The sequence below is a fragment of the Ictalurus furcatus genome, chromosome 3, assembly GCF_023375685.1.
Source record: "Ictalurus furcatus strain D&B chromosome 3, Billie_1.0, whole genome shotgun sequence".
Classification (NCBI taxonomy): domain Eukaryota; kingdom Metazoa; phylum Chordata; class Actinopteri; order Siluriformes; family Ictaluridae; genus Ictalurus; species Ictalurus furcatus.
The window spans coordinates 6,899,130-6,914,523 of NC_071257.1; the positions used below are offsets into that span (position 1 = coordinate 6,899,130).

General features: G+C 36.4%; 1 protein-coding gene across 1 annotated transcript; it reads right to left on the minus strand.

Moving 5' to 3' along the window:
- Positions 1-466: 466 nt before the first annotated feature.
- On the minus strand, positions 467-14,196 carry fam83b (family with sequence similarity 83 member B). Its single transcript, XM_053620550.1, has 5 exons — positions 13,768-14,196; positions 12,155-12,655; positions 5,657-5,821; positions 4,074-4,198; positions 467-3,190 (listed from the first exon to the last, which is right to left on the minus strand). The coding sequence occupies exons 2-5, from the start codon at positions 12,620-12,622 to the stop codon at positions 1,150-1,152; spliced, it is 2,799 nt and encodes a 932-aa protein (XP_053476525.1). The 5' UTR covers positions 12,623-12,655; positions 13,768-14,196; the 3' UTR covers positions 467-1,149.
- Positions 14,197-15,394: the final 1,198 nt, after the last annotated feature.

Below are 15,394 nucleotides of genomic sequence, written 5' to 3' on the forward strand. Positions count from 1 at the left end.
TACCAGTCGATTTTAGTGTGAAATCTTTAGATGTCTGCTAGCAAGCTGAAGATGAAAAGGAATTTTACCTTTCAGCATGACAATGACCCAACGCATACATCCAAAGTTTTTGAATTACTTAGCCAAAGCCTGGACCTAATCCAGCTAAAAATCTGAGGGTGACCTGAAGCAGGCTGTGCAAAGGAGATGCCCTTACAATTTGATGGATCTGGAATATTTTTTTACAAGAAATAGTGGGAAAAGTCAAGATGTGCCATATTTTATAGTACATATAATTTATATATATATATATATATATATATATATATATATATATATATATATATATATATATATATATACACATATATATATATATATATATATGATTGTTCTTCACTTAATTTTTATGTCATAAATTCACATTGAGGGAGGAAAACATTTCTGACATGATTTTTTTTTTTTTTTTTTTTTTTTTTACATCGCAAAAACCTGCCATTGTTAACAGGGGTGTGTAGATGTTTTTTATCCATTGTACCATTCATTACAAATGTAAACAATTCAGGTAACAACAGTCAAAGCAACAGATGTCCTAGGAGAATTATCAGTTGTTTCCTGAGTGGAGTGGAACCTGTACATGACGTGTGTTTAATATAAACTGATCAAGTTGAACATGCCTATTGACTAATTCTGTTTGATTTCATTGAGGAGTAGTATTGTGCATCTGGTTGTATTCCAAATTAATTGTCATGGCATTCAGAAATACATAAATACTGGGTTCTGGATCCTCTGGTGTGATGGACCTGAAAAATGACCTAAAACAAGAGAGCAGTGCAGGATCGTATGCAGCATGTTTCAATCCCCCTGCTACAACACAAGTAGTCCAATATAATTTATTGCACTAATTTTCAAATTATACCAAGGCGAAGTTGATATATAATCGTTACGGTAAGTTGTTTTCTTCTTTCTTCTACAGCTGAGTTTATGGAATTGTTTTTTTTTTTTCTCCCAACAATAATGTAGCAGATTAATCAAGATCAGGTTTTCCCTGTTCTGAAAAAAACTGAAAACAAATGAAATAATTGTGAAATTAATTGTGCCAATTAAAAAACTCCAAGAAAGCACCTCCCTGCTTCCCTTATTTATACAGTACATACTATACAGCCTGAGTTACTTATTCTTGCTTATTAAATTTCCAACCCTCTGTATGAAACGTCCTAATTTATTTTCATGTCCATGTGTATGTTGAGCTATATGGTTGCTCGGATCAGTACTTGTATTTCCTCTTGTTAGGACAGAGCTTCTGTGACTCTCTGCTTTATTTATGGACACATTGGTGCCCTGTCCTGAAGAGGTATGTTTAGTGTCAAAGGAACAAAGGGGCTCAAAACGGCTGTACACCCTATTGACTCCAACTTGTTCTCGCTGCCACTGACTGGTGGTGCCCTGTACCATATTTCTTTTATTGTCGTGACTGTTGTAATACAGCCGATCTGGTGCTCTCACAGACCCATCACCATGGAGCTCCTCTGTATTAAAACGAGGAGCAGATGATTCTCCAGTCAAGACAGCAGCAGGATACTCATTTCCAGGGATCCTCCCATTTGTCTTTTTCAATATGCTGCTGTCAGTGGATTTCATAGAATTGGCTGTGGAGCTCTTTTGTTTGTCATCCTGCTGTGCATTTTGTTCATTGTCATCAGAAATAATGGTGTCAGAACTGCTACCTATTTTAAGACTTGAGACATGCTTTCTTTTTGGTGAGCTGTCCCGCTTCTCTGGAATGTTTAGGAGTGATTTGATTTTCTTGGTACTCTTTTTAAAGAACCTTGGCGATGATATTGCATTGGATTTTTTCTGGTTGTCATCCTCCACTTCTAGAGCTGTTGCTGACATGGTTCTTGAGGGAGGTTCTTGCCAAATAGCACATTGCACGTTGTTGCGTTCAGCCTTTTTGAAGTCTGAATGTGAGATGGATCTCTGGTCCTCTTTGAGGTTTTGGGGATATCCTCCACTTTTTGAATTCTCAACTACCGGATCCTTCTCCATTTGATTTCTCAACAGATGTCCATACATATGGCTGGAAGTCTCTTTGTTACTATTATATGTGTTATGCCTAGGGTCTGCTACACTGTGCCTTTTGTACAAGTTGTCTTGTGGGAGCACAGGCTCCTTAACCTGAAATCGACTTTTAGCTCTGCCGAGACTGGCATATGTTACATCTCTTCTTGAGCCAAAGCCTAAGTTGTTTCCTGAGTGGTCTGGGACCTGTATACTTCGTCTCTTTAACATAAAGTCATCAGGTTGGATTCGATTGTCCATTAAATCAGTTTGATTCCATTGTGTTGAGGAATAGTATGGTATACCTGGCTGTATTCCCAATTGATCCTCATGGCGTACAGCTGATAAGGAATCGTTTGTGTAACTGTTGGGTTCTGAATCCTCTGGGATGATGGACCTAAAGACCAGTGAGGACCTAAGACGAGAGGGCATTGCAGGAACAGGTTTGTTCTCCATCTCATATTGGTCAAGATAATCATATGGTTCTGCAATGTGTGCATCATTGTTATTGAGGTAAGATTCTATCCTCCATGTGCGCAGAAAAGATTTGGAGGTATTTGCCAAACTTGGCAAGTTATGCTGTGCTGAGAGAACCTGTTTATCATGACCATGGTAGGACTGGCGCATGTTAGCATTCCTGTTCAGGAAGTTTAATCTGGAGCTTTCATAGGGGTTCTCCATAACAGCAGGGTAGTTCCTCCCATAAGACCTGATGTCTTCTGCTACATTCCAGTTACTGGTGCCATACCTGGGGTGCTGATTGATGTGTGAGGGTTCCCGTCGTTCCCCTGCATAGCTGTGCCGCTTGTTGTACTCCAACGCATCTTGAAGAAATCTACTATGGTGAGGTATAGGAAGATTTTCCTCCGTGCTCCTAAAGCCTGATTGTCTTTCACAGGTTTGTCGATACACAGAGTCAAGTGTATGCCTCAAATGATCCTTCCTTTCAAAGGGTCTGATGGAATGACCAAAGTAATTCTCAGTTGTGCCATTCATCTTTCGGTCTGTCAAGACATCCTGAGACTGGAACTCAACTGGAATATTGGAGCGGGCATAAAGAGTCCGGAACTCCTCGTCATAAGACTCCACTAAACCACCAGTTATGACTTGAACCATACTCAGGTGGATCTTTTCACAGGACCACATGAGACTGTGAACGACAGAGTAAGAATGTAATTTACATTTACTTTACATTTAATACAAACTGAATGAAACCTAAATACTGTATATATTGAATGAGAACCTGAAAATACTGAATAAAATTTGAATAAATAGTATGACAACATGAGAAATGTGAATGCAGCCTGATCATAAAACATGCCAAGCTGATATCATTTTGGAATGTACATATATCTAGTTTAATGATCTAGTTTTATGCACATATTACCCTATATAATTACAAAGTAATATACTGGAAAATGAATGTAGGAAATACAAGAAGCGTGAACTATTGCACTCTGTTCATAATTTTTTATTTCCCTTCTAAATCACTGCATGTTGATCAGTCAATATATATTCTTGACTTCACATTCCTGCTAGTTGCCATAGCTTCCATGTAGTGCCTAGCGAAAGCAATGACCACCTCTGTGTGATCTTCATTTCTGTGCAAATTCATGCAATTATTTAGCTAGATGTAGTAAACCAGTTTTAGCACTTGTGTATGCACTCACATGTTATTCTAACTAATATTCTGATAACATTTACAATTTGCTACAGACTGTTGCTATTCAAACTAAAGTGTTACAGAGAACATTAAATGGAAATGATAACGCAGTCTTCATTTATGGGTGAAAGTGTTTTCCTCACTTACATATGCAAGGTGACAGTCAAAAATGCATAGACATGGGTATTAAGTACAACATAACCAGGGATATGAGCTAAAAACATTTTTAAAATGATTTTCAGGTTATCAACACATAAGACACATATTCCAGGAGGTGGTGCAAGTAATTTTATATATGCAGATATTACACATTTAGTCTCAATCCAATAACCATGTTTTTTTGAACGGATGACACTCTTTAGTAACTTACCTGTATGATCCAAAAAACACTTTTTGGCAATCAACTAGGATAAATTTCTGTCCCATTCCTCCATGAAATTTGGCTCCTGATTTGCAAACATACTCCTGGCCTTGCACTGTGCGCACCCTCATGTTCTGCAAACAAGGCAAAAGTAAGTGTTCTCTACAGAAAGAATAAATTATATTGGTCCACTTACACTCACTGGCCACTTTATTAGTAATGTGGCCGTGCAACGCATAAAACCATGAAGATACAGGTCAAGAGCATCAGTTAATGTTCACATCAAACATCAGAATAGGGGAAAAAATGTGATCTCAACGAATTTCAGCTTGGCATGGTAGTTCGTGCCAGCTGGGCTGGTTTGAGTATGTATGTATTTACTTGTATTTCCTCATTTGTAAGTCGCTTTGGATAAAAGCATCTGCTAAATGAATAAATGTAAACGTAAATGTATGTCAGAACTGCTGATTTTCTGGGATGTCAGTCTCTAGAGTTTCCACAGAGTGGTGTAAAAAACAAAAAACATCCAATGAGCGGCAGTTTTGTGGGCAGAAATGCCTTGTTCAAGAGAGGACAACGTCCAGACTGCTCTTAGCTGGCAGCATGGCTGTACTAATACAAATAACAACTCTTTACAACCATAGTGAGCAGAAAAGCATCTCAGAATACACAACATGTTGAACCTTGAGGCAGCTCGGCTACGATACCAGAAGACCAGTTGAGGATTGATTGGCTGACTGAATAATTGCAGGAATGTGCAGGTGTTTCTAATAACATAATGAGTGTTTATTGAGGTCATGAAGAACCTTATAATGACCATATTATCCTGCGAGACTTTCACAGTGGTTCTACATGATCAGAGATAAGGATTCTTAAGGACAGCGCAAATAAACGAACTGTAAATTGTATGTATTCATCCTATTTACAGTATGTCACTGAGAGTAAGGATTCTAACTGTAAAAGTCAGACAATGGCCTAATATAAATGTGCCAGACCAAACCCCATTATCTGCATAGAAATCTTGGTGGTATGTTTAAACAGGTGTTGATCATGAAGTCATCAATACCTGATATAATCAATGATTTAATTAATGCTAAAATTATATATTCAAATGACACATCCAAACATTACAAGCGCTACCTAAAAGGATTTAGAATGACCAGTATCATTAAAAACAGACACCACTGAAGGTGGAAGTTCTTTAAAAAGGGGTGGGAAAGTCAAAGCACATGGGCAAACTATTTAAAGCAATTGGAGTGTCATTTCTAAAATATCTTTATCATGCCTCTGATCAGAAAAAAAGTTTTTTTTTATCTACCACATAAAAACCCTAGTAATATGATGTTGCTTTTGTTCTTGTGTGCAAGAAAATCCGGCCTGCAACATTTCCAGCTTAGAATGGGACTTCGAGAAAAACTGCTCTTTTTTTCCATTTGAATTACTTTTAAATACGAAAGTTAAAGACGTTCTGTGTGAAACAAATTGGGAATTGTGAATGACAATGGAGACAATGAAAATTTCTGAAACTGATCAGTTGTTCCTGCATGATCAATGAGTGTAATGTGGACAGGAAAGAATGAAAGGTCACTCACCCTGAGTTTTTGAATTTGGATGTCAAGGTTTGTAGTCATAGTGAGAAAGCTTTTAAAATGTATGTGATCCAGAAGGATGTACACAGGAATACCTCGGATAGATGCCTCGACTACCTCTTTAAAAATGTCTACATCAGTAAACACATCCATGGCAATTGCAATGACCTGTATGAGAACAAAACAGATGAAAATGTATCAAAGGTGCACGATTACTGGATGTTTTCTGTACATGCAGCGCAACACCTCAGTGCTGCCTCATTGTTCTGTTAATCATTAGAGGCTTAGAAAATGGCAAGAACTGAGAAAGGTAACAGCAGACGTTTCAATTAAGGGAACTTAAACAAAGATGTGACTTGTGCAGACGTTACATGAAAGCTCCTACAATCCCAATAGAATCATCATAAATCTGCCAAGCGACAATATATATCCTCACAGCCAGCATGGCTATATTTCTGTAAAGCTGCTTTGGGACAATGTCCATTGTTAAAAGCACTATACAAATAATCGAATCGAATTGAATTGAATTAATGGTCAGGAAGGACGGGTAGATTAAGATGGGAACTTTCCAGGAAATAAGAAGTGTGATGTCCGCACACTAAATTTACAGCTCCAAACCACTTTTTATTAAAAGCACAACGTTTCGATCAACAGGTCACCTTAATTAGACTCACACTCCAAAACACGTGACAATCAATTCAAATCATGTGACACACACACACACACACACACACACACACACACACACACACACACACACACACACACACTCTCACAAAAATCCACATAAGGATAACCTCTGCAAGAATATGATATTAAATATTTCATCTTATTATTTCACAGAAAAGGCTTAATATTAATATTAAGCCTTATCTGTGGTGATTTATGCATGTCTTCATCTGCTGTTATCAAAGATGTAGTTTTTAATAATAAAGATATTGTTAGATTTTTGATACCGTTTTATAATATATTTTAGCTTACGAGTAAGAGAGTGAAATATTTAATATCATGTTCTGGCAGAGGTTATCCTTATGTGAATTTTTTTGTGTGTATGTGTGTCACATGATTTGGATTGATTGTTACATGTTTTGGAGAGTGAGTCTAATTAAGGTGATTACCTGCTTCTATAAGGAGTTGTGTTTTATTCCACATGGGTATTGTGTCTGATGAAGACCTGAAGGTCAAAACGTTGCGATTTCAATAAAAAGTGGTTTGGAGCTGTAAATTCAGTATACGGACATCAGGCCTCTTTTTTATTTACATATTGTTATTCTTGTTGTCCTGCACCTGAGCCCAATTAGGGTGCGTTGGATGTGCTCACCTTTGTTGTATTTTAGACCTTGCCAGGAAATGGCATTTTAATCAGACCTTGTATCTTACTGGAATTCCAGCATTCAAGCTTCAACAAGTACAAGTGATGAGTTGGTAATGCTTTAGCACGCTAAAGCCTTACAGCACCACACCCACATCACCCACACAGTGCTAGACATTGCAATATATACTCAGCAAAAAAAAAAGAAGCGTCCCTTTTTCAGGAGACTGTATTTTAAAGATCATTTTGTAATATCCAAATAAGCTTTACAGATGTTTATTGGAAAGGGTTTAAACAATGTTTTTCATGCTTGTTCAATGAACCATAAACAATTATTACACATGCACCTGTGGAACAGTCCTTAAGACACTAACAGTGTACAGGAGGTAGGCACTTAAGGTCACGGTTACAATAATTTAGGACCTTTCTACCGACTCACCAGTAGAAAGATGCCTAGGGTTCCTGCTCACCTGCATGAACATGCCATAGGCCTGCTGCAGGGAGGCATGAGGACTGCAGACGTGGCCAGAGCAATAAACTGCAATGTCCGTAATGTAAGACGCCTAAGACGGTGCTACAGGGAGACAGGAAGGACAGCTGATCGTCCTTACAGTGGAAAATTACATTTAACCATGTGTCCCCCAGACGTGATCGAGAACTTGCAAATGCCTCGGTGGAAGATTGGAGAAACATCTCACAGCAAGAACTGACAAATCTGGTGCAGTCCATGAGGATGAGATGCACTGTAGTACTTAAAGCAGCTGGAGGCCACCACATACTGACTGTTACTTTTAATATTGTCCCCGCTTTGTTCAGGGACTCATTATTCCATTTCTGTTCATCAAATGTCTGAAACTTTTTCAGTTTCTGTCTCAGTTGTTGAATGTTTTTATGTTAATACAATTATTTACACATGTTAAGAAATTTGCTGGAAATAAAAGCAGCTGAATGTGAGAGGACGTTTCTTTTTTTTTCTGAGTATATACATTTAGTACATTTAGTACATAGTACATTTGCCTTATCTTCAATGAACCTGGAAGTAGATATATTGAATTTGAGAAAAATCGAACATTCTCTTATGGTTCCTTATAATACTAAAAACCTCGCAAGTGTTCAATTTATACCATTATTTCATTACTTTACTTTATCTTATACCACATCTTATACGACAGCATTTCTCAATTCTGATTTTTTTTTAGACGGCACAGATTAATTTTCTATAACAGCACAGCTTGGACTTTTCTGACCTTGCAAAGTCTTTAGGACTGCATATTTTGTCCTATTAACTTCAAGAAAATGGAAAAATAGAGGCTGGTGAGGGAACAACGTAATAAAGTGATAACAGAAACTTGTTTCACACTACAAAAGTATTTTTTAAAAAACAATTAGCAAATTAGGGTGGTGAAAGAGAAATACGAGAATTTATATATATATATATATATATATATATATATATATATATATATATATATATATATATATATATGCCATATTTTATAGTACATATAATATATATATATATATATATATATATATATATATATATATATATATATATATATATATATATATATATATTTAATATTCAACTTAAAAGTAGTAAACGTTGTGGCATCACCCCACCCCACCGCTGATTAATTTTCAACAACAGCATTGTGTTTTATTCCTCATATAACTGGACACCACAGTGTATTAATCTTTCCATTTGAAACTGAAATACTGAGACTACAACAAGTCATGAACATAATTTTCAATCCTACAAAAAATTCTGGGCACCGTAGGGTACCAACCACCCACAGTTTAAATGTGTTTAAAAAGTGTTTGGTTTATTTCAACATTGGTGAGCCTTGCTATGCTTAGTACCAGTTCAAAAGCAGTAAAAAATTGCATTAGGGAAAATATATATGTTTTTATTAATTATTATTATTATTATTATTATTATTATTATTTTACATATTTCATTCTTTTAAAGCTGATTGTTATTATTAAGAGCAGCTGGTTGTTAATCTGCAGCTTGTTGTGCCTTCTGAAAACTGAAAAGCAGAGATATTTTGGACTCCAAAATCTTTATATAGATTTAATTATTAATCCAACACTATGTAAAAAGCGTGTTCCTTTCTCAGTTGACAGCAGCCACATTTCTAAAGGTCCCCTTAAGAGTCTAACTATACAATGCCTAATTAGACTTATTCAATTAATGTAGCATCAAGGACCAATGCTCCCTACATTCATATTCACTTTCCATTCATGCCGTTTCAGCTGATTCAGTCTTTATTGTTTTCATTTATTTGTCTGTCAGAATGAATCTGATGTACCGCATTTCCAAGGATATTACTTTCTGAGGATTAACAATTGTTGAAGATGTTATTCATCTTATATTTCAGTGTAGTTTTATCTTCAGTGTTTTTCTACCCTGTTGTTTACATATTTCTACTGTAGCCCAAGATCCTACATGATATCTCTCTGAATTGAGTCAGTCTAAGCAGGTTAACCTGAACCATAACTTTAAACTTATTTATACCTATATATATACCTTTATGACTTGAGTCCTGCAGATTTTTCTGAACTGGCGAGTGTGTGGCTGTGTTGGATATCTATTTGAGCTCTCTACCCAATTTCCTCATTTGTGGCAGTCGTCTGAGTGTGACAGAATGGTGTGTTCAGTGGATGTCAAACTCTTCATAATGTCCACTGAAAATGATATATAACATGACAGATACCGGAATACACTCTGTCCCTAAAAATACATTCTGGAAGCACACTGTCGGTGTGCTGTAATGTGGAGACTTCATTATGTCATCCATTAAAAAACTATTTATTGCAAGGATACAATGAGCACACGTTCTTGCTTTACTCCCATAGGGCCAACCAACTAAGTCAAAGCCCTGGGAAAGAGACTTTCCCTCTAGGTGCACACTTTTTCAGCACATCTGCTGCATCCACCACTTAAATCCCATTGATTTGCTAGTGAAGTCCAAGCCATACAGTAATCTACTAATCTTTTATCATTAGGTGCTGAGAAGCAAACATTGCTCTGTTAAAATTTTTTTTTTAAAAAATCACGCCCTGGTAGCCCTTCCACCAAACAATCTGTATGCATATTTTGTCTAGCAGGATTCTTTCAGTCACACCCAGATAGCTTTGGAAAGGGTGTGTATGGATGAACTATTTACTGCGTAATTTACTTTCTTTGTCTGGGCTGAGTATATTTAGTAAGTTTTCACTTTTTCTTTTAAAACTGTTACAAAGCTTTCTGCTTTTTATTCACATAAGATGCAGTGTGAGTGGCTTCTATTAATCGGTCAAATCTACTGATTTATGTCTGGTCATTTTCAGGCCTTTTAATAATGCCATTAGAAGCCATTTAGACTGACTCAATTCAGAGTCATTCAATGCTGATATGTAACTTTCCACCATGATAAGGCAGGTCATGTGTAGTGCTGTGTGTTGACTCTTCTCTCACAAGGCAAACAGGGATCTTGTCATAATTTGGGTTGTTTAACAATTCAACATGTCGCTCAGGCAGTCAGTAAGACACGTGAAAACACACGCTGCTATTTGATTTGCAACATGTGTGTCTTTGGTGCATTTTTTCAATATTAAGGTTAACGTTAATTAATCAGAGTATGACTTAAATGTCACTGTGCCTTTGGTTATTATTTAAATTGAACATGTGGAAGTAAGAATGAGATTTACATAATGTTACTCAAACTCTTTCTGCATTTACATGAATGCATCTGCTAAATGTTTTAAATCAGCTAACAACCCTATTTCCATACAGGATGTAACATCAAATACTCCAGGAGGCAAAATGAGGTAAAAGCAGCAATTGCTGTTCTGGGTATACAGTATAACACAAACTTAAGTAATTAGCAACACTGAATGTTTGTTGGTGTTATTGTTGGAAAATCTCAGATTAAGGTAGCCTGGCCACTTTTGTCTTCCCTGAACAAGAGACATGGCATTGATGTCTTTTCTAGTCAGAATGATGTGTTATAGTCCAAACAATTCAGCACCCAAGCTTCATACATTTTGTGACCTCTTCACACCTTTGCTAACCTTACAAAAAATCCTTGAAAGCCTTTCCTAACATCCCCTGTTATTTTAAAGATTTGAATATAGGTGTGTAGAGTTACACACACACACACACACACACACACACACACACACTAAAAAATGACATTTATCACTATATGCAGCAGTAAGAAAAGTTGATACATGATAAATGTACTGAATTGGATAAACATGGCTTAGGAAAATAAGGTACCCTTCATTAATAGGGGCCCACCATGTATATATATGAATCAGCCATTCAACAAATCTTCATTGAGTCCTCATTCCACACATGTTAGAAACCAACGGAATACTAATGACCTCTTTGGACTGACCAACTATTTATAAAACTTTTGCTCTTTGACAGATGTTACCTTGATTTGCTCACTGCTCCATTTAGCTCCACAGAGTTATCATCACACCTAGTGGTTAAAAAATGGGAACTGCAACAAGTGCTAATACATCGTCTCATTGAAGGAGCAGAAGCAGTTGACATGGTTGTGGTTTTACAACAAGTTGTCTACTTTAGAAATATTCTGCAATCTTCCAAAAAAAAAAAAAAAAAAAAAGGTTTATAGCAAATGACTGGCATTCAATCTACATTTCTGCAAACAAATGCAAAGAGTATGTGCCATGTACAGAACCATTTCTACTGTAAAATATATTTCAGGGAAGGCAGGGATATGGAGTGGATAATATCCATACATCAGAAATGTTTTTGCACCACTTGGTGACTTTGTTTACTATGGAAAGTTTGAGATGGGTTAAGTAGTGTCAAGCCTTTTATGTTGTTCTTGATATGTAGTTGGACTGGACTTTTTGCTGAAACACTGCCATGGTTGAACAAAGGCACATCTAAAACTGCTCAAAATAAGTTAGTAGTCTGAATGACAATATGTTGTCAATTCTCAGGTTTACTCTGAAAATTCACTAGTTAGTAGCCTATAGCACAAGTCAAGTGTGATAGCCTTTTGACTTAATTTTGTCTGAGGCTATGGTATTATTTAACATTGTCCTGTCCCACTAACAATCTAAGGTCACAAGCCGGTGCTGATATACATCTTAACTTAAATGCCACTAAACACAAAGACTGGTTTGGGCAAACAGACTGTGCTTCTATGTCACGCCACCATTACCTGTCTAGCATCTTGGATATTTTTCCTCAATACCTCCTTGATGGTGGGGCTGTTTAACCTGGGTGGATGGTAAAACATATCTATGTTGGTCTGGAGTCTGCTGTGCACGACCTCTGGCCAACCAAGATCCAAGTCGGGAGGAGGAGCATCAGAATGTGTGGGCCAGTATGTCCCCGTGGAGACCTCATCATCCCTGGAACTGTCGTCCTCCTCTATGTTTTCACTGACAGGTAGTTGTTCTGCATTCTGTGCTATAAAGTCGATCTCGTCCTCCGAAAGGAAGCTTACGATTTTCTCAGCTTGGATGAATTCTTGATATACTTGTTTGCCACCACTGACCAGACAGTCAATGGCTAACCGATAAGCTTCCTTATAATGTGGCAGGATGTAATCCTCAGAGCTGAAGTCCTCTTTCAAGGATGAGAGCATAGATAGATTGCATTCCATTATGCCTGGGCCTTGGATCATCTCACCTCAAAATGGCAGAGCAGCAGCCACCCCCTGATGAAAGAAAGCATACAGTGTTATGGAAGATGCTTTTTTTTTAAGAAAGAAAAAAAAGAAAGAAACAAACAAAAGTAATGTTTTCATTTTAAATCACACAAGAATTCTATAGCTTTATCTTGAAATTGTTCCAGTGTTCATGGTCTATTTTCTATGTTCATCATGTTAACACATGAAACAACACTGTATTGGAATATTACTATAGTTCTGCCAAAAGGGTAAAATGAAAAAAGTTGTTTTTTTTTCCATTCTAATGTAAACCGAATCATCAGGGAAAATAATGGGATGGTGTGCATTTCACAAGAAATACAAAAGAAAAACAAAAGGCAGCTGTTAAAGGCATGGTTCACTGTTATTGCCCCATGGCCACAGCACACATGGAAAACTTGCTCAACCAGGTTCCAGCATTGGTGGTTCATGAAACACTGCTCTGAATGCAAGAGATTAAACAAACAGCTCTGCAGACGAAACAAGCAACAGTAGCAATTAACACACTCCTTTGAAATAAACGCCATACAAATCCACCAGAGAGTAGACTCTTTTTGTTAGTCTCTGTGCAAACTATATAAATTATGCCACCCCTGATTAGACTCTACTAGCTAGCCTAGCCTAGCCTCCACAGTATATTATTATTACACACTGTTTTTCTGCATTGTGTAAAGACATTTAGTGCCCCTATATTTTACTTGGTTCACTTCAAGGAGTCATTGTTTCTCACTGCAAAGATTCATGCAGTGACTGTCTAGAAAATGGACTTAAAATGTGAAAACTAAACTGGACAAGAAGTGTATCTATCAAAGCGTAAAAGTTAGCTCATAAAACATAATAAGCCCCTTAATTCCCTGTTAAGTGTGTTCTATTGCCAGGAAGGTTAAGTACAGTAAATATATTGAAATGACTCATTTGTCATTTCTTTAACCAAACTTATTTCTTTATGACTTACCTGAACTGTCAGTTACAGGAAATAGTAATAGTTAGCTCATAAAACATAATTATTCCATTAATTCCCCTTTAAGAGCATGGTATTGCCAGGAAGGTTAAATAGGTTAAATATGCACAAGTTACTCACTTGCCATTTCTCTAACCAAACTTATTTCTTTATGACTTACCTGAGCTGTCAGTAATAGGAAAATCCTCTGGAGTGTTGGTAATGCATTTCTATCCAGTTCTAATAGAGATTAAAAGTATGACTCTTTACTGCTGGTGAAGTACGGCAAAAAAAAAAAAAAAAAAAAAGCACCTGAGATGTCACAACATGAAAAAGGCTGGGAACAAGAATAGGTGGGGATTCGTAAAACTGAAACGTTCTCCCTGGCCACAGGCAACAGACCTGTTTGAGCCACCCTTAGCCACACCTCTGTGTCTCTTTCCTTCTTTATCGCTTTCCCAACCCCCCTCCTTCCTCCCTGTAGAAAAAAAACAACTCAGAGTTCATTCAGATACTAGTGGATAGTTCTCTTTACTACTTATATCTATTTTTTTAATCTGTTTTTCTGACAAAATACTGTGAACACTGTAGTTATGATATGCAGTTACATCCAGCACCTTTTTTTTTTTTTTTTAGATGTTTATTTTCTTTGTATTGAAATCCTGTATAAATGTAAATGTGTAGGAAATTTTGTCATATACAAGGAGATTTATATGCATTGTTTTAAGGTATATTTTGAGTAATCAAACAGGATATTGCAGAAAAAACAAAGAAGAAAAAAGCTTTAAGTAATGCAGTGGAACACTCAACAGCTTGACCAAAAAAAAGCACTTTTAAAATAAATGTGAAATCTCAAGAAGACAAACGTGAAATAATCGAAAAATTTAACATTGTAATGGATACAGGTATAAAAGATTATCAGTGGGTGTGGACAAGGCAGGGCTGAGACAGGATAGACGAGGAAGAAGACAGGAAACAAAACAAAGAATAACAGGAAGCAAAATAAGAAAACAGAAAATGGTCATGACTTTCAGACTGGTCCATGTTTGTAACCATGTAAAGCTTAAAACTATTCAATAGAAATACATGTGTTGCTGTAGATGGACATATTGTTATTACTTTGACTGCTTATGGTCTAAATTGTCCTCTGCTTGACAGATTCTATTTATTTTATAAATCAAAATTGAGTACCCAGTCACTGGTCTATTATTTACAACCCTATAGCTGCACAACATTTTTCACATCATAATCAGACTTCTTGAGACGTTTCAAGAGGCAAAACTGTAAAGTTAAATACAAATGCAGCTTACAGTGGGTTTGTTGTGTTGGTTTGTAAATGACTATGACATGTATATGGCAGGTTGTGACATGACAAGAATGTTTTGCAGAGTGGACAAAACACATAATTAGGGCTTTGTTGTACAATAGTCCATGTTTTTAGACATTATTATCATTTAAACTCTATTGTATATCACATTTTTCAATATTTTGACTGTTTAATAAGCTAAAATATACAGTAAAGTTCATTAAAAAGAAATATCCATGTCCTAAAACACAATCATTTTAAGAATACAGTGCATCCGGAAAGTATTCACAATGCTTCACTCTTTCCACATTTTGTTATGTTACAGCCTTATTCCAAAATGGATTAAATTCATTATTTTCCTCATAAATTCTACAAACAATACCCCATAATGACAACGTGAAAGATGTTTGTTTGAAATCTTTGTAAATTTATTAAAAAATAAAAAACAAAAAAAGCACATGTACATAAGTATTCACAGCCTTTGCCATGACACTCAAAATTG